Consider the following 18,644-nt stretch of genomic DNA (forward strand, 5'->3'; position numbering starts at 1 on the left):
GGGCGCTCAAAGTCACCTCCTCCAAGAGGCCCCCCCTGCCCACCTCCCCGCCCTGGTCACCACCACACTGCACCTGATCCTGGGGGAGCATCTCTTCCGCTCCTTGTTTATCGGCATCTCCACCCCAGGAGTGAGCACATGGCCCTGGGGTGTGGGATGTGGGATGCAAACAGACGGGGCATGGGGTCATGTCCCTCAGGGCTTTGCCCAGCAGCCTGTCCTCGATGGGCACCCCAGGGAGGGGGGTTGCCAGAGCGAAGGGCCCCGCCCTCTGGAGGCAGCAGCTGCCAGGACATCACAGACGCCCAGGACCACGGTGGCCACTGGGGCCCCCACTCCAGAGGAAGGCCTCTAGGAACCCCTCCTAAGAAAGTCTGTGCGCTAAAGAATTCACCTGCCGGGAACTTCCCAAAGTTCGAAACCTGAGCACGCAAAGCCGAGTTCCCAGCTGGGCCAGATCAGGGCAGGTCCTGAGTCTCTGGGCACTGCCCACCCCATCCTGCTCCCCCACCCGGCTTGGTCCTCAGCCTCTTGAGTTGGAACTCTCGCCAAAGCTCCGGGCCTGACAGTGATGGGTGGTGCTCAGGGTGGGGCCGCCAGGTCCCCCACCCCAGCTCAGGGCTGGCCTGGGATCAGCCGCGGAGACCCACCGCTGGGCACGGGAGGGGTTGGGAGTGACCCACAGCCTGGGGTCACTGGGAGGTCTGCCCTGACGAGGGTCGGAAGGCCTTCTGACCCCCAGACCACAGGATCCGAGATGGGATCCCGTGCTCACAGAGGCTGGGACGAGGCCGGCTGCCCTTGGCTGGTGGCTCCTGCCCCACAGACTTGGGGACCTGAGGCCTCCTGATGCCCTTACGGACCATGTTCTGAGAAGCCCTGCAGTTTGCCGGGCACACCTGGGGCAGGGGACAAAGGGCACAAGGGGATGTGGGCAGGCCCTGCACCCGTGCTCCCACCAGCTGGTCCTGCGTGAACCAGAGCAGTTAGGAGTAATGGTTCTAATGAAGTGCTAATGAGCCAGATTTGGGGAGAATGTGTGTTGGGGGGGTGTGGCAGCAGGCCTGGCACAGATGTGGCAGTTCTGGCCATGCCCCCACCCCAGTCACTATGCTAAGACAACTGGGAGGCCATCCACTTTCATGTGAGAAGAACAGGGGGCGGCTAGGAAAATGATGACTGACTCCCTCTCTCCCAACCAAAAAACTCTCCCCACACACGGCAGATGATCCCAGATAAAAAGCGAAGCCTCCAGGAATGAATCCACTTTTAAGGCATTCTTAGTCACTTATACCTGAGAGTGAAGGAGTTTATTAGATCTTTCCTGAGAAGAGGTTTTTCAGAGAGCGAGTAGGGTGGGTTGGGGTGGGGCAAAAAAAAGGCACTGAGCTGCCAGCCAGAGAAGGGACAGGTGGGGCCCGTGGAAGACAGGCCAGCTCCTTCATAGTCTGGCGGCGTGGGTCTCTGCAAGCTGGGGGCAGAGATGTCACAGGCACGTGGAGGCACCTGCTGGGAGCAGGGCAGACAGGTGGCCCTGGAGTTCTCGAGAGATCGTGCCGCCTGGACTCTGGAAGTGAGCGGCTTTAGGAGCCGTCTCTGGACGGGATGCTGAGCCCCCTAGTGCTGACAGGAGCCCATGCTGTGCCCGGGCTGTGCCGGATTCCAGGATCTGCTATGCCGACCACAGGACAAGGTGCCAGGGCATACTGGGCCCCAGAGGAAGGGCCGGGAAGGAGCTGGCAGAGTTTCCTGGACCTTCCTGGCCCCGGGTCTGGAGGCAGACAGGGAACAGAGGCAGGGAGGTGCTGTGGAAGCAGGGCCTGGCACGAGGGAGGGCCCACAGGACGGACTTGCCGGTCAGTCTTGGCAGCGCTGTCACACCTGTGGGCAAGGCTCTGTCAGAACACGGGAGGAGGGTCCCAGGGCTGGGAGGGGACAGGGCAGGGGGCGTGGCCTCTGGACAGGAGGGCATCCCTGTGCCCAAGGCCCAAACACACACTGGGCCAGACACTAAAATCGGCTGCTGGAAGGTCGGGGTGGGGGGCTCTGCAGAGCTGGGGTGATGCAAGCCAGCTGAGGGCGCAACCAGTGTGCTGAAGATCGGGTCACAGCAGCTTGAGGGCAGGACCAGGACTGTGACCCCCTGGGCCAGTGGGTGTGTGGAGGGGGAGGGCACGAGGAGCGTCCCCAGGCCAGCCCCTCACAACCCTCTCACCTCCACGTCCACGTCCACTCTCATGGAGGGCTCTGCTGGGCTCCCCCGCTGGGTCCTCCTGGCGGCTGCCGACTCCCTCTGCGCCTCCTGATTGGGGCCATCAGGTGGAACCCGGGACTAAGGCCCCCGTTCCCGAGAGGGGGACCCCAGACCCACTCCCGTCGGCTGCTTCTGGCCCATAGACTTCTCCACAGCCCTCCTCACTGTCCCCACTCCTGGAATATCCCCATTACCCTCGGGGCCACCCTGGGTCATTCCACCATGAGAGCCCACCACAAGGGACCTCGGGTGGGGGGGACAGGGTACCTGGGGGTCCTGATCTCCAGAACCCTGGGTCCTGCTGATCCACAGGTTGAGCCGTGATGTCACAACCCCAGAGAGCTTCAAGTTATCCTGCAAAAAGAGGCTTCCGTCTCAGGGTTTGGGGCCACTGGCCACAATAGGGCCTTGGCAGATGCCCTGGCACAGGGTAGGCCTCTGCCTCACTCCCATGTCCATCCAGCATGTGCCACACACACCTGGAAGGCCCCCACCCCTCCCCAGGGAGCCATGTGCACAGCTAAGGAGACGAGCTCAGGGACACACATGGTAACTCAGGTCAGCAGTAGCTTCTGCCAAAATCGGCTTCTCGCACGGCCACGGCCAAGGCTCGGGGTCCAGCCACCTTGGACCTAAGCAGCTGAAGATGCCTGGCTGGGCCCCAGTCCTCACCTTCCTGCTGGAGGCTGGCTCTGCTCGGCTCTGGCCCACCAGCTCCTTCTCAAAGAGGTGACGCTTGCTGGCCACACCCATGGGAGTCACGAAGAACTCGGTGCGGGAGGAGCCCGGACTCTTGACGGATTCCGATCTCTGGGAACAGAGGACACACACCGCTGACCCACGAGGGTGAGGGGCCCGGATCACCCCCACCACATCCTCAGGTACCAGGGCCCCTGCCAGGGCCCCGCCCACCTGCACGGCCGTGTGGTATCGCTCCAGCTTCTCGCCTAACTTGACCGTGCTGGCCGGGAGCCTCACGCTGGCGCTGCAGGACGGGAGGACAGGACCAGACAAGCCGGGTGAGGCCCCCGCCCCTTGGGGAGACCAGGCCTGCCCGCCGAGCCTGAGGAGTGGTGCCCACCCCACCCCACCCCGCCCCACCATTTTGGCAGAGAATATGGCCTCCAACACAGAGTGAGGCTATAAAGACTTGACCACAGTGAAACCCTCCAGACCTCAGAGGCTTCCCTCAACCCCGAGAAGCACCCCACCCAGCGAGACATCCCCAGGAGCAGAAATATCCACCACTCCTCCCCCGTCCCACCCTCCCACCTCCAAAACATCCCCTCAATCTCCCTCCTCCCCATCTTCCCCATCACGACAGTCACCTGCAACCTACTCCCTCTGCCTGCCACCCCCAGCTCTCTCCCCCTGCCACCAGACAGCTCCCACCCCACACAAACCCTCCTGTTCTTCTCGCAAAAAACCCCTCGGGCTGCAGGACGGGGGCCAGACTCCTTGGCACGGCATACAAGGCTATCAGGATCTGGTCCTGTCCCACCCCGCCCCCCCTCCCCATCCCCTTCTTCATGTTTATGTGCCAGCCAACCAGACAACTCCCGCTTTTCACACTCTGTGCCTTTGCACATGCTGTTCCCTCTATTCAAAATGCCATTCCTCCAGTTTTCCATCTGGGAATCTCCCACTAGTTCAAGCCCCCTTCAGATGTCGGGTGCTCTGTGACACGGTCCCCAGCTCGTGCAGGCTGAGCCGCGGCAGCCATCCAGAGCTGCCAGCCCTCAGTCCGTATTCTCCTCCCTGCACCTCCGCACTGGGTGGCTGTCCACCTTTAAAGCTCTGACGTGAGCTGCCCGAGGGCAGCAACTGTGTCTTATTCATCTTTGCACCCCTCGCCACCACCCCACCCCGGGGCCTCGCCCAGGATAAGGGGCCTCAGCAAACGTTAGGGGCAGACGGACGCAACAGGAGTGCGTGCAAGTCCTGACACACGAGCCCAAATGCTGTTCAGATCCTATTTCAGTGTTTTTCAAAACACAGTCCTCAAACTACTTCCACCAACGTTACGGGGCATTGGGGTGGGGGTGGGGGTGGGGCGCTCATTAAACATGCAGATTCCCAGGTGCCCCCAACCTCACCTCAGGCCCCGCTTTCCCTGAACTGTTCATAGTTCCCCCTGGAAGGCCCTCCCCCCACCCCACCCCTGCACCTCAAGACTAACCCCTCCCCTACGGTCGGAACCCCACCACGCCCCGCCTCCTCCAAGCAGCTCTCCCGGGTCCCTCCCCTCCCTGTTCCAGCTCTTCAGGCCTCAGCCCCACATTAGTCCAGTCTCCCCGCAGAGTCTGGAGCCCCGGGCAGGGGCTGCATCTTCCCCCCAACATGCCCTATGGCACAGCCGGGCTCCAGGAGGACAGGTGGCCAGTGCTCAGCAAGCAGCTGAACCCGACCAGCTGGGAGAGTGCCCGAGCCTCCAGGCCCCTGACCTGCGGGTTAAGGTCGTCTCCAGGTTTTCTTTCTGGGAGCTCATCTGAAAAGAGAAGGAAAGGGGCGGGTGAGGGGGAGACCCAGGGCGGCCACGGCCTTCCTCGGGGGAAGGGCTCAGCTCTCAGGACACTTCCTCCTCCTCAGACCCCTGCCCCTCCACCCAGACAAACCTTCACTCAAGGCCCTCTTCTTGTCTGGGAGCCACCTGCTCCCACCCCCAAGGCTGGGTCTTCTCGGGGTACTGCACCACCTGCCGTCCTGTGGGCCTCCCCGCTGCCGGGAGCCCCGCGGGGCAGGACGGGCACTGATCAACATCGGGCCTCCAGCCTCCCCCAGGCCGGCACACAGCAGGGGCACAAAGCACAGGTGGTCAGAAATGACCCAGTGACCAGGGAACTCAGAGTACACACTGGAAAAAGGCCAGAGAAGAGCCCCCAGTCCAACCGGCGGGGGGGCATGAGGAGAGCCCGCTGCCCCTGCCCCTGCCCCTGCCCCCTGAGCAAGCCTCCGGGGTGAGGACAGGGGCCGAGGGCTGGTGTGGGGCCTTGCTGAGTCCCGGCCAGGTGCCCGCAGCTCTGGCCTGCCCACTAGGTGGGGCTGTCACGCTTGTCCACACCCACGCTCCAGGTCGCTAACCTGCTGGCGTTCCTTTCATCCAACCCCCTCTGTTCCTGGCCACCCACGGGGATCCTAAGGCCCTCTGCACCCAGACAGTCTTCCTCCTCCCCACCGATGGCCCCTGTGCTGTAAGGGATGCTGGCCCTCCAGTGGCTTGGAGACAAGGATGCCCAGGGCTCTCACCCGAAAGGAGATGGTCCTGGGGCTGGAGCGTTTGAGGGAGCTGCTGTAGGTGGCCAGGGTGGGCGAGGATGTGTCCACCTCATCTTCCTTGCTGGGGATTTTCACCTGGATGGAGCAGGAGGGGTGTCACACGGGAGGTCTGGGTGGCCCCGAGCCCAAGCTGCCATGGGGACCCCATGTGGCCTGGCTCGTCCCAGGAACTGCAGGAGGAAGAGGGGAGGAAGACAGCCCTGCGCCCTCCTCCGCTGCTTCCTGCCCCTCTGCCTCTGCTGTGGGGATGGCAGACGCAGTCCTGTGGGGCCAGGACACAGGGCAGAGCTTTCTGCGGGAGCTTCTGGAAGGATCCGAGGCTTCCCAAGAGTCCTGGGGTCCTGGGGTCCCAGCCCTGAATGAGGACGTGGCAGGTGCTCCCTGTCACACAGCCGATGTCCCTTTCAGCGGCCAGCAGCCTGCCCCTGCCTCAGTGTCCCCTATCGTGACAGTGGCTGGATGCAGGTAGGAAGAGAAGAAACGGCCGAGGGCAGCCCGAAGATGGGAGGACAGGAGACAGTGCACAGAGGAAAGAGACCAGCAGGCCAGGACTGGAGACGATAGCAGAGGCACAGGAGCGACAGGAACACCCACCTGGACAGTGATTGGCGGGAGGCGGGAAGGCACAGCTGGAGGGCCGGCCGCCCCCTGCTCTCCCAGCTCGGCTGAGGCCCGGGGGCTCTTCTCAGGGAGGGCCCTTCCTCTCCACTCTTTGGTGCTGGACGCGCTGCCCCCAGGGGCCGGCTGCTCCAAGGCTGCCGCCCTCTTGGGGGCCGGCTTTGTCTCTGTGGCTGACGACTTCTCAAAGATCGATGCTTTCTCAGACACCAGTCTCCTCTCTGAGCCTGATGTCTTCCCCGGGCCGGGCGGCTTCTCCAAGACACTTGTTTTTTCTAGAACTGCTTTTTTCTCCATGATGGATCTTTTCTCGGACACAGATGTCTTCTCGGGGCCCGGGGCCTTCTCGGAGATGGAGGTTTCCTCTGAGACCAGTCTCTTTTCAGGCGCTGATGCCGTCTCTGGAATGGAGGACCTCCCCGAAACCTGGCTCTTGTCTGGAACCGGGGTCTTCTCCGAGGCCCCCTGCTTCTCGACTCCCGGCTCCCTGCCCGCCAAGCTCTCCTCCTCCCTGGCCCAGGGGCCCCGCCGTTGCTGGTTCAGCCTCCGGTGAGGCGGCAGCTCCACCTCCTTCTCGGGCGCCTGGGGCTGCTCCTCGTCCAGCCCAGGGCCCGAGCTGTCCTGCCCCTCCTCTGCCTCTAGCTGCGCCCGGAGTGGGGCCTGTGCCACCTCCACCGCCTGCCGCCTCTGCCTACGCTCCTGCCGCGTCCTGAGGATGGCCTGGACGTCCTCCTCCTCATCTTTGGAGGCTGGGGGTGGTGACCTGGCCACCTTTGCTTCCTCTACGCTGGGCAACCTGAGCCAGAAGATGGGAGACGGGGTAGGAGATGGAATCAGAGGACATCAGAGCCGGGAGAGCCCTGGGGGTCCCTGACCCAACGGAGATACCTCCAGGGCCACCAGCGAGGGGGTGAGGACGGAGAGCCCTGCCCCATCACTGAACTAAGGAGCACTTTTATCTGCTCTACATATTGGGCTTCCAAGATATCATCTGAATGAAGCCCACCATCCTTTTTTTTTTTCTTTTTGAGGAAGATTAGCCCTGAGCTAACATCTGCTGCCAATCCTCCTCTTTTTCGCTGAGCAAGACTGGCCCTGAGCTAACATCCATGCCCATCTTCCTCTACTTTATATATGGAACGCCTACCACAGCATGGCGTGCCAAGCGGTGCTATGTCCACACATGGAATCCTAACCGGTGAACCCCGGGGCACCAAAGCGGAACATGCGCACTTAACCACTGCACCACTGGGCCAGCCCCCATCATTCTTTTTTAAAAAGTTTATAAACCTCTGTAAGGTGCAACCATTCCATGTCCAGACCCAAAATACAAAGCCTGATGGAACAGCCACTTTAGACGCGCCAGGCAGTGCAGTCAAAAGGAACAGATGCAATCTCTGACCCTTAGAGCTTAGAGCAAGACCAGAGACACTCAGGGATTGGTCAAAGGTCACACAGCAAATTGGTGGTGCAGCTGGGAGTAGAACCCGAGGCTCCTGATGCATCGTCCTGCTCTCCTGTCGGTTGTGGGGGTGCAGTCGGGACTAGGCACCAGCCTCGGGTGTCAGTGCAGCCCAGGACACACCCCTGTTCTCCCTGTTCTGGGGACCCAAAGGAACATGAGAGGTTGTCCAACCCCACACGCGGTGCTTGGCCTCCAGCAAAACGAGACCCTTTCCTTCATCACCACCCTGCTCTACACGTGATTCGGGGCAAGTTAATTCGCTGTCTGAGCCTCAGTTTCCAAATCTGCAAACTGTGCCTGTCAGGAGGAGAAACGAGCCTCATCCCATGGGAGGGCCCCACCCCGTCCTGATACCCAGGGGACATGCAGTAAATTCCAGACCCTTCTCTTCCTTTCCCTCACAACCCTAAAATCTAGGTGGCAAGGCCAGCCCTGTGGTCCTCCGCTCAGAAGCGAACGGTGGGGCTCCAGCGTTAGGGGGACGCAGCCTGGTTTAATGGCAAGAGCGGAACCACAGAGCCTGAAGGATCCGGAGGAAAATTCAGGCCCTGTCAACCTTTAGGTTTATGAGCTCAGCAAGTCACCTACACACTCTTTGACCCAGTTTCTCCACCTGTAAAATGGGTTAATGATTCCTCTCAGGGATACTGTAAGGATCAAGTGAGTTATGCCCATAAAACGTCCAGCCAAGTAGTGGCTCATGGCTGGTCTCCACAAATAGGAGCAATTATCGTCCTGAAGAGGGTGGAACCTGGCAGGGCTGCGGAGAGGCTGCGGAAGGCCAGGAACCTGAAGGTCATCTGCACGCCCTTCAGCCTCACTCCCTGTGCAGACCGAGCGCGCTGCCCTGGTCTGTCGGGGCGTAAATCCATCCCCACCACCCGGGGGAGGGAACGATGCCTCGCCCACCCCCACCCCCCCGACCAGGGCACCTCTCCACGGCCGGCTGGCCTCCGTTCTGGGTGGGCCTGGGAGCCTCGTCGTCCGTGGTCGAGCTCAGGTGGCGGTGCCGACGCCGGCGCTCACGTTCCTGCTCTTCCTCATCCTCCAGAGTCCACTGTCTGGCCAGGCTGGGGGAAGGGGAGGTCAGTGCAGCCCAGGAAAGCCCAGGGCCCATGCCTGAGCCGGACCCCGAGGGGCCTGGAGCAGAGACCACAGCCCTCCAGGCTGGCCATCCGCAGACGGCCCCAGAGCCCTGAACTGGGCCATGCTGTGAGCGCAGAGCTCACCCCGTACGTCTCAGACCTCACCCAGAGAACAAGATGGAAACTCTCTTGTTAATAACCGTGGACGCTGACGACATGTTGAAACAATAAACTTGGGATATACTGGGGCAAAGGAGATATATTATCAAAATTGATTTTCCCCATTTTACTTTTGCAATGTGTCTACTAGGAAATTTAAAATTTTAAACGTGGCTCACATTGGTGGTTTCTGTTATGTGTCTATTAAATTTCTACTCAAGCTGCCAGGACTCAGGTCAGACCTGAGTTTCTGGACCTCGGCACAGCTGACACTTCGGCCGGATAACTCCATGGGCAGGGCTGTCCCGAACTGCAGGATGTTGACCGGTAACCCCAGGCCTCTACCCGCTGCACGCCAGTAGCACCACCCCCAGTGCGACAACTGAAAATGTGCCCCAACGTTGCCAATGTCCCCTGGGGGCAAAGCCACTCCAGTGAGACCCGCTGGGTGGGAGTACAGCCTGGACTCTGGAGAGGCCATGGGGGCCTCCCTCTCTGGGGGCAACGAGGGACATGGAGGGCGGGTACGGTGCAGCCTGAGGAGGCAGATGAACTCGGCATGTTCCTCTTTCTTTTGCGTCCTGGGATTCTTAATAAAACCCCTCGATGGACAACCACAAAGAAACTTCCTCAGAGTCACTCAGCTCTCATGGGATTTCTCATTTTCAGAGCAGAGACTCGCAAGGAAGGCCAGTTATACCGGGAAAAGATCCCAATGTGTCTTCCCTTCCTTTCCCAGGCTCTTTGAGTCTCTTTCATCTTTGAGAACCAGCTCTCACATGGCAACCCCATGCCCCCTGCTTCCAGTTCCTGCCCCGAGTCATCCTTCATTCAGGGGACCAGCCAGGCACGCCCACAGCAAGCCGACCACTCGCCCACCAGCCCACCATCCACTCCCATCAGCTCATCTACCTACGTAGCCACCTGGAAATCCACGCGCCCATCCATCCCTCATTTTCCTGCCCATTCCCATCCACCCACCCATCCTCATCCACCTGCCCTCCCATCCTCCCACCCACCTCCCCGCCAGCCTACCTCCCCTCCCGTCCACCCACCCTTCCACCCCAACCAAACAGCAAACATGCGCTGGGCGACCATGATGGGCCAGCAGCAGGTGAGGACCTGCGGGCTCACAGGAGGAAGCAAGGGCCCCACCCTGGAAGCACCTACTGTAGGAAGCTTCCCAGCCACACACACAGATGCCTCTGCAGAGAAAGGATGATTACTGTGGGCCAAGGTGACCAGGCAAGGCCCACGGAAGAGGCTGGATCTCAGGGGGAAACAGGACCTCATAGGGGTGACAGGGGCCTGGGGAGAAACCGCAGTCCAGGCGGAGGGAGGGCTGAGCGAGCCTGGACATCAGAAGACAGGCGCTCATGGGGCGGGGAGGCTGGGCTTCACGGGAGCCGGAGGAGAAGCAGGCAGCAGAGGAGCGGGCTGCAGGGTCAGTGGGCGAGCCCTCTCTGAGCCTACCTATGAGCCCCCCAGTGCTGTCTGTGCCCCAATCGGAAAAGCCTGGAAAACGCCTCCTTCTTGCCTCCCATAATGAAGAGTGTAAGGCCTCTGCCTGCCCAGCAGGTGTCAAACCTGCTCTCCCAGCTTCCCTGCTGCCCAGCCCCGCTCCTCCGGGTGGGCCCTCCCCTCCTGCAAGGAAGCACCATGCAGCTGAGCCTCGATCAGAGGAGCCCTCGTGCAAACCCACACATTTCATAAGCTGAATTGCATATGAAGTGCATCCTAGGAGCTTCCCTAAGAGAAGACCCCTCCAGGTGGTCTTCTGGAGGCCCATCACGGGGTCCACCTGCCACCCTCCCTCCCTCGGGCGGGTCGCGTCCTTCCTCTGCCTCTGTTTGCCTCCCTAGAATGAGGATGAGCCGTCCGAAGGCTCCGATCTTTTTTTCTAGGTCCAACACCACATTTGTTGACGCGACAGTCACTAAACAAATATTTTCGCACGCCGACTCCATGCCAGGCATAGTTAGTGGGGAAGGAGGTGGACGGGGTTCCCCTCTTCCTGGAACACGTGTCCCGGTGGGGGGCTGGACGGGAGCCAGGGGACAGGTGAGTGAACAAAACGATGTCTGGAAGTGACACAAGGACAAGGGAACAGGGTAAGAGGTGATGTGAGGAGGAGACTGGGAGGGGAGGCCTCCCGTAGCTCCAAGAAGAAATTGGAGGAGCCGGATCTGGTGGCAGAGAGTCCAGGAGGAATGAAACAGGGACAAGGCCTGGGTGTGACGGATGAGCTGGCTGTTCAGGAGAAAGGGGGCCGGGGCCAGAGGTGGCCCACAGGGAGGTCAGACAAGGCAAGGCCAGAGCAGAGAGCCTCGAAGACCAGGGGAAGAATTTGGGTTTTTGTGTTTTGTTTTGTTTTGTTTTTGAGGAAGATTAGCCCTGAGCTAACATCTGCCACCAATCCTCCTCTTTTTGCTGAGGAAGACTGGCCCTGAGCTAACATCTGTGCCCATCTTCCTCTACTTTATATGTGGGATGCCTGCCACAGCATGGCTTACCAAGCGGTGCCATGTCTGCACCCGGGATCCAAACCGGTGAACCCCAGGCCACCGAAGCGGAATGTGCGCACTTAACCGCTGAGCCACGGGGCCGGCCCAAGGATTCGGGTTTTATTTGAGTGTGCTGGAGAGCCCCGGACAGTTTTACACAGGGAGTCACATAATAGGATTTATTATTATTTATCTCTCTGGCTACTGGAAAAAGAATTGAAGGAGGCAGGGCGGTGGGAGGAGCACCAGGGGATCTGTCAGGAGGCTCCTACACTCGCCAGGCGAGACCTATGCTGGCTTGAACCGGGTAGAGACAGAGAGATGGGAAAAGTGGGGGAATTGGGACACATTCTGAAGATAGAACTGGTGGGTTTTGCTGATGGACTGGATGAGGATGGGGTTGGGGCGGAGAGAAAGAGAAGAATCCAGGAAAACTCCTCCATCTTTGGCCTGAGCAATTCCTGGTGCTTCGGTGAGTGAGATGGGAAAGATGGGGAGTGGAGGGTCTCCGGTGAGACCAGGATGGCAGTGAAGAGGGGACCAGAAGGGGGGAGTTCTCTTCCTGACTCCTCCTGTGAGGAAAAGACACCGGTCAAGAGCAAAGGAGCCCAAGACACTCAGCTGGGGAGGGTGGAGGAGACCAGGGGGTGCCAGGCAGGCGGGTGAGTGCCAGGATGGAGCGGTGAGCACAGAGGCTCCCGGGCCCCCACAAAGAGCCCTCGGCCGCTGGGGCAGAGCCGGACTGGGCGAGAAAGGGGAGAACGGGGGCAAGAAAGGGGAACTAGTGGCCCCCAACAACTCTGTGAGAAGTCTGACTGAGAAGAAAAGCAGCTGAAGTGGGACAGGAGGAGGCCATGGGCTCAAGGAACGCTCTTTTAATCCAGGCATCCTTTACATCCAACAAACACACAGACCTGAAGTGCTGTTTCTTTTTAAAGACAGGCAGATGAAGGAGAGTGGAGAGGGCATGAGAGGTTTGAGAAGAAAGTGTGAAGTGATCCCGCAGGAACGGAGTAGACCGTGGGGTGGGCATCTCCTTTCTCGAGCATCCACCACGTGCCCCGCACGCCACCAGCACCAGCGAACACGGAATGAGGTGTGAACGTCGCCTTGCTCTCCTCCTCTACGGGAAATCACTAAATCTCCGCCTTGACAAACAAGAGCGTGCAGGGGGAGCAAATCCTGATCTCCCCCCCCACCGCAAGGCAATCTGTCCATCACCCCACAGGCAAGGAGCTGCCTTCGGAAGGGAATCTTCCGGAATCTCCCTGTTCGGACCCTCAGGGCAGCTGTTCCTCCTGCTTCAGCCACCTCGCGGAGGCACACAACCCCTGTAGCTCTGCACGTTGGCAAACTGATCATACATTCACTCATTCACTCATTCATGATGCACGAACCCCAGGCCCTTGGGAGCAGGCCCTGACCCCCGATCTCTCCTCGGCTCCGCTTGTTCAGGCTCAGAAACGCCAGCTTCAGCCAGCTTTCCTGAGGCCACACCTGCAGTCCCTCGTTCTCTGGATGCACCCCCCAGCCCCTACAACACAGTTTGGGACCAGCTCTTGCCCTCCCAAGCCAGGGACCCATCCGCTGGGGAAAGCAGGCCACAAAGCTGGGCGCTCCTCTCCCCACCCCACCGCCGGCCGGGCTGGAGCCGCCAGGATTCCTAGGTCCTGAGCAACCCCATTCCCACAGCCCCTCAGCCCTCGGGGAAGTCATACGGTATGTGACCTGTCAGAGCCTGGGCTCCTCGGAAATGACTCACTCCCCTCACTCCCCTCACTCCCCAGGCTGGTCCTAGCCCCGGGGGTCTCCAGGGCTGGGGCTGCACGGGGTGGGGCCCAGCTGCCCCTGAGCATCCCCAGCTTTATGCCACAACCCCATAGCTCCCCCAAGGGGATGTGGTCCCCCTTGCTGCCCAGGAGGCAGGGGGCTGCCTTCCACCCTGAAACCCTGGCAAACATGAGTCCCAACCCCCCAACCAGGGAAGAGAAATGTTATCTCCAACAATTAAAGAGTTATCGGCCTCTACAGACGGAAGAGGAAACGGATGGACCTGGAGGGGAAGGCGGGACAGAGGTCAGACTCCAGGAGGGACCTCAGCAGGTGCCATGGTTGAAACCCCAATAATGAATAGACAATAATTAAGGAAGTAGAACAGTGCTTAACATTTTGTAGCTCACAAATTATTTGTTGAATATGGCGAATGCTAAATCAATCAATAAAGAAAGAAGTGCTGGCACCTGCTATAATGTAATATAATGCCAGGCACGTCCTAGGTATCTTACAAACGCCATCGACGTGAAGCCTCACCACCACCCTGGGAGGGGAGGTGGGGTCATCCCATTTTGCAGATGAGGAAAGTGAGGCCCAGAGGGGTTAATAACTTTCCCAAGACACCACAGCTAATAAGAAGAGGGAACCAAGATTGCAACCTCGGTCAGCCTCTCCAAAATCATGACCTTAACCACAAGCCCAAATGCCAGCAAAGGACGTCCCCAGAAGGCCCACCCTAAAGCAGAGGGAGACCCCACCTTCTGGGGCACCAGACCGCTGAATGTTCTCAAGAAGGAGCAGGGGAGGCTCTGAGGCTGCGAGATTCCCCACCCAGGACACGCCGGAGCTCAGGGGCAGCCTGGAAGAGCAGAGGTTCGGGGAAACCCAGGGGCCCACACGTTGACCTTTCAAGCTCCAGAGCCAGGACTGGGGCGGAGCCTATCGGCCCCACCATCCAGGGAGTCCCAGCCACTGTCACCAGCTGGTGCCACAGCCCCGGGCAGCTGCCCCAGCACTTCCTCCCTGACAGCCCTCTGCTCCAACTCCTGGCCTTCATCTGGGGACGCACATCCACGTCTCTGTCCCCATGTAGGGCTGCTCTCCTCTCCATCCTGACTCCGCCAACTCCATCCTTAGGAGTGGGGGTTCTCATTTCCCTTGAACAATTCTAGGAGCCATTATGCCCTGCAGATGCCCCCACGGGGCTGTTCCTCCTGAGGCCTAACTCCCATCTACTCTGCAGCAGCTGACGGTGGCGGGGGAGGGAGGAGGAAGCACCCTCACTTTTAAATGTTATGTTTAGCCGTAGAAAGTTTCTTCCCAAATGGAAGTGCCTAGAGGAGCCCTTTATGCGACAGATCAAGGCTCAGCTGCTCTGGATGAAGCAGGTGAACGCCGCCCCAGGAGCATCTGGTGGAACCAGGGGGCTCCAGGAGCAGGATTTGCAAATCCTGGAAGGAAGAGACAGACCGGGGAGCACGGGCCTGGCGCTGGCTGGCTCTGACGGGCTGTGTGACCTTGGGCCAGTCTCCGGCCCCTGAGGGGAGCAGACCTCAGATCCCCTTCTTCACAATGAGAGGTCGCCCCAGGTCCCGGGTCACTGAGGTCCCTTCCAGCCCTGATGGTCCAGGGAGAGGTGTGAGGGGAGCACCCAGGGCAGTGTTGGGAGGCGGCAGGGCTGCTCAGGCCCAGGCAGGAAAATAATTAACCACGGCTGCTCGGGCCCAGGCGCCCTCAGATCCACCCTCACCCCCTGCAGACAGGCCGGGCCCAGCCTCGCCCGTCACCAGGTCAGCCCAGAGAGGAAAGGACAAGGCCACTGACCAGGGCACCCAGCCAACCACCTCACCCCTGCCCCCAGCCCAGGGCCAGGGCATCTGAATTTCCACTTCCTGCATAGGATGGGCAGCCGGCTGGCCCTCAGCTCCCCACCGGGGCCCAGGCTGGGGACGCCTACGTCACACCCTCATCACAGTCCTCCCCAGCCCACGAGGCCCGGTTGACAGTGACTCACAGCCTTTCCCTCCTGCCTGCCGGCCGGGGCTTGTTGTTCACGCAGGGAGCGAGCGGAGCTGAGCCATCCTCTGCCCCAGGTATCCCGTCAGGGAGACTGCTGGCAGCAGCTGCATCTGCCCACGGGACTCCGGGAGAGCAGGACTGGTTCCCCAGCTCTCACCCTGGGCGTCCCGTGGGAGCCCGGCCCCACCCTGTAGCCACAGGAGACCACCTCCACCGGAGCAGTAGACAGGCTGAGCCCAGACTCCACTCCCAATTTCAAAGTTCCAGGGCCCCAGCTGCCTGCCCTCCACACGCCCATATCCACCTAGGCAGGCTGTCAGACGCAGGATCACACATGGCCCCGGACAGGGAGTTCCCGAGGAAGGGGGGCTGGGTGGTAGTTCTAACCCAATGCACCATCCTGAGGTCTTTGTAAACAGACCGAACACACTCGGACCCCAAGACCCCAACTCAGCAATGTAAGAGCCTGCTACCCCCAGGAGCTCTCCTCACTGCATTGGCCATAAACATGTGCCCCCATACACACAGCCACAGGCACAGGTACGCCCATACCTAGGAGCACAGACACTTCCACATCACCCCCAGCACACTGGCCACAGGGCCTTGACCCCCAGCCCCGCCCTCGGCTCAGACCTGCCCTGGGTGTGGCAGGCCAGGTCCCTTTTCCAGAGCACGGAGCTCCCTCGGTTCTTGGGCTTACCTTTTCCCCCTTTTGGATCCCATGGGACCCTCCATGCAGGGGTTAGCGGGCTACTGTGCTTCAGGGCAGTGTTAGGTCTCGGGGGTCTGGGGAGGTGGACCCCCAGCCCAGGGGAAGGAGCTGCCGAGGAGATGAGGTGCCAGAGAAGCTCTGGAGCCGGCCCCGAGGAGGGGCAGGAGGTCCCGGCCGCACCGGGGAGGTGGGAGCACGCAGGGGAAGCAGCAGCCTCATCTAATAGGGAAGGCCTGGGAGGGCGCCCTCTGCACCTGGAGCTGGCCCCAGCCTCACGAAAGGCCTCACGAAATACCCAAACACCCACCTGGGGAGTGGGGCCAAGAGGCCAATTTCTACCTGGCTAGAGCCCATGGGACCAAAGGAGGAGGGGTCCACTTTGGATCCACTGCACCGGCCTCAGCTTCCTTAGGGGCAAGACTTGTGTGCATGGCAGGGGCAGAGGGGTAAGGAGGTGAAGATGCTCATGTGAGCACTTCTGGGGGAGGCGCAGGGAAGTTCCCCGAAGAGTCACCAGGGGTCCCCAACACGACGAGGGGTGCTGCCTCCTGGACCAGCCCCCCCCCCCCCAGCCTTCTCAGACCCTGACAGGATGCCCAGCAGGCAGGGACAATACACCCCATCTCCTGACCCTTTGAGGGACCAGCTCACAAATAGAGAGTGACGCACAGAGAGGGATAGCAATGCCTTGAGGTCACCCAGCCCAGACACCACCCCAAAACGCCACACTCAGAATTGGAGCCCCATCAGTGGGAAGGGACAGTTTCCCTTTGGTACTGTTCTGCTGTCCTGGCTTCTCTGGGAACTTCTCGCTACAACTCTCTACCTAGACACGGGGGCGGGGAGGGAGGGGTCTCTCAGGAAGCAAGACTTGCAGGTAACTCCTGAACACCTCCTCAACCCCTAAACTGTTTCTGACCCCCCACAGGGGGTCACCGGCCAGGAGCTCTCCAGGCCAGGGGCCAGCCTTCCCTAAGCACCCCGTCTGTGGCCTCCGTCCCAAAGGGGAGGAAAGGAAGCCGTGGGGGAGCAGAACAGCACCGGCACCTGAGGGTTGCCCAGCTTGGCTCCAATTCTGCCCCCTCCTCTTCTGCGACCAGGGTCCCAGTTGGGAAGGAGGCCAACCCCAGGGAGAGGCGCCCACCTGGGCCATGGCCCCACCCCCCCGCTGGGCTCACCTGGACAGCGCCGACCAGTCCTTTCTGCTGACGGACATGCTGCAGGAGCCGTGCGCCGCGTGCCTCCTGCTGCGGCCCCACCTGCGCCCTCCCGCGCCAGCCAGGTAGGGTCACGTGGCCGCTGATGTCACCCCGCTCCGATTTGCCAGCCCGGAGCGGCCTCTGGGCTGTGGGCGTCCCAGACGGGTGCACTGGTCTCCGCCCCGGACGGACGGACCTACGGACGCCGGGTCTGCACGGCTGGGCGGCGCCGGGAGTGAGGGCGGAGACGGCTGAGAACCAGTCGGACCTGCTCCCACAGGTGTGGGGCCGGGAGGGGGCGGGCCCCGGGGATGGGGTCAGGCTGAAACCCCAGAGCAGGCGGACGAAAGTGGGAGCACGTACCCTCATCTCGGGTCTGGGACACCCGCCCCCTCCCAGCTTCGAGACCCACCAGCCCGACTCCAGGAGGCCCTGGAGATGAGCTGGGCTGGGCTTCTCGGTTGCTGCACACAAAACGACCAGACACGCCCCACAGAAGGCCAGTCCCTCCCCAGATGAGATTCCTAGACTCAGCTCCACAAACATTTGAATGCCCAGGCACAGAAAACTTAAGGTGTCAAAGGCCCCGTCCTTGCTCGCTGACACCAGACTTTGGGCTGCAGGCGTAGGGTGTGGACAGGGCAGAGGACCCCAGCTCCCCGCACCCCCCCCCCCCAGGAGGAATGAGCTCAGACCACAGGACTGACATTTCCCGACATCCTGAGGCAGCCCAGGCACCACCAGCCCCACCTGGCTCCCTTAAGTGCCATCCAGCTGAGGGGGCCCATCTGGGCCATGGGGGGCCAGGTGCTTTCTGTCCAGGAACCAGCCTCAGATGGGCTGAGGGAGGGTCAGTCGCTGAGCACGGGAAGTCTTATCTTTCCTGATGGAGCAGAACTGCAAGGTCAGCAGCAGCAGCAGCCGTTCTGCTCTGTGAGGAGCGAGGCCTGCAGGTGAGAAGGTGGAGGGAGCCGGAACTGCTGGCATCCGGCTGGCCCCGCTCCCCGCCTGGCCTCCCTGTGACACGGATCCAGGGTTGGTGGTCTGTACTCTGAGGTCCCACAGCAAAGGGCAGCCTGCAAACACACACAGAGCTAGCCTGCTAGGGCCTCTCCTTCTGAAACGTCCCCTCCTCCCGGGAGCCTTCCTTCTTGGCATAGGAGGTAAGGAGTGAGGTTTGAGGAAGGAGTGCTGGATGGGAGCCTGGAGACCTGGCTCTGAGCTCCGTTTCTGCCATTGATAAGCCCTTTGATGGGGAGCCAATCACCTCCGTTTCCTTACCTGTGTCGTGGAAATAATGACATTCTGCCCTGTTTCCCTCCACATCGAGGGGATCAAATGAGCCCACTGTTGAGTATTGGGGACACTGCGGTGAGAGTTGACAAGGCCCCAGAGAGGCCAGAGCCGAGGCCAAGGCAGGACCCTGAGCCACGTGCTTTTCCAGGGAAAGAAGAGAAGGGATGGCAACAATCTGTATCCCGGATTCTCCCACCCAGGCCTGACACTCCCGGGAGCTGCTGCCTCCCTGGGGACCTGGGGAACGTTCTCCGATGGCCCGTTGGTGGTGGCACCACCACAAC

At 60.9% G+C, this 18,644-nt stretch overlaps 1 protein-coding gene across 1 annotated transcript; it reads right to left on the reverse strand.

Moving 5' to 3' along the window:
* Window positions 1–1,280: 1,280 nt before the first annotated feature.
* LAD1 (ladinin 1) lies at window positions 1,281–17,301 on the reverse strand. Its single transcript, XM_005608058.4, has 10 exons — window positions 17,044–17,301; window positions 8,546–8,683; window positions 6,125–6,944; window positions 5,501–5,605; window positions 4,699–4,742; window positions 3,167–3,239; window positions 2,927–3,064; window positions 2,522–2,608; window positions 2,216–2,302; window positions 1,281–1,881 (listed from the first exon to the last, which is right to left on the reverse strand). The coding sequence occupies exons 1-10, from the start codon at window positions 17,079–17,081 to the stop codon at window positions 1,876–1,878; spliced, it is 1,536 nt and encodes a 511-aa protein (XP_005608115.1). The 5' UTR covers window positions 17,082–17,301; the 3' UTR covers window positions 1,281–1,875.
* Between the last annotated feature and the right edge of the window lie 1,343 nt (window positions 17,302–18,644).

The sequence above is a fragment of the Equus caballus genome, chromosome 30 (assembly GCF_041296265.1).
Source record: "Equus caballus isolate H_3958 breed thoroughbred chromosome 30, TB-T2T, whole genome shotgun sequence".
Classification (NCBI taxonomy): domain Eukaryota; kingdom Metazoa; phylum Chordata; class Mammalia; order Perissodactyla; family Equidae; genus Equus; species Equus caballus.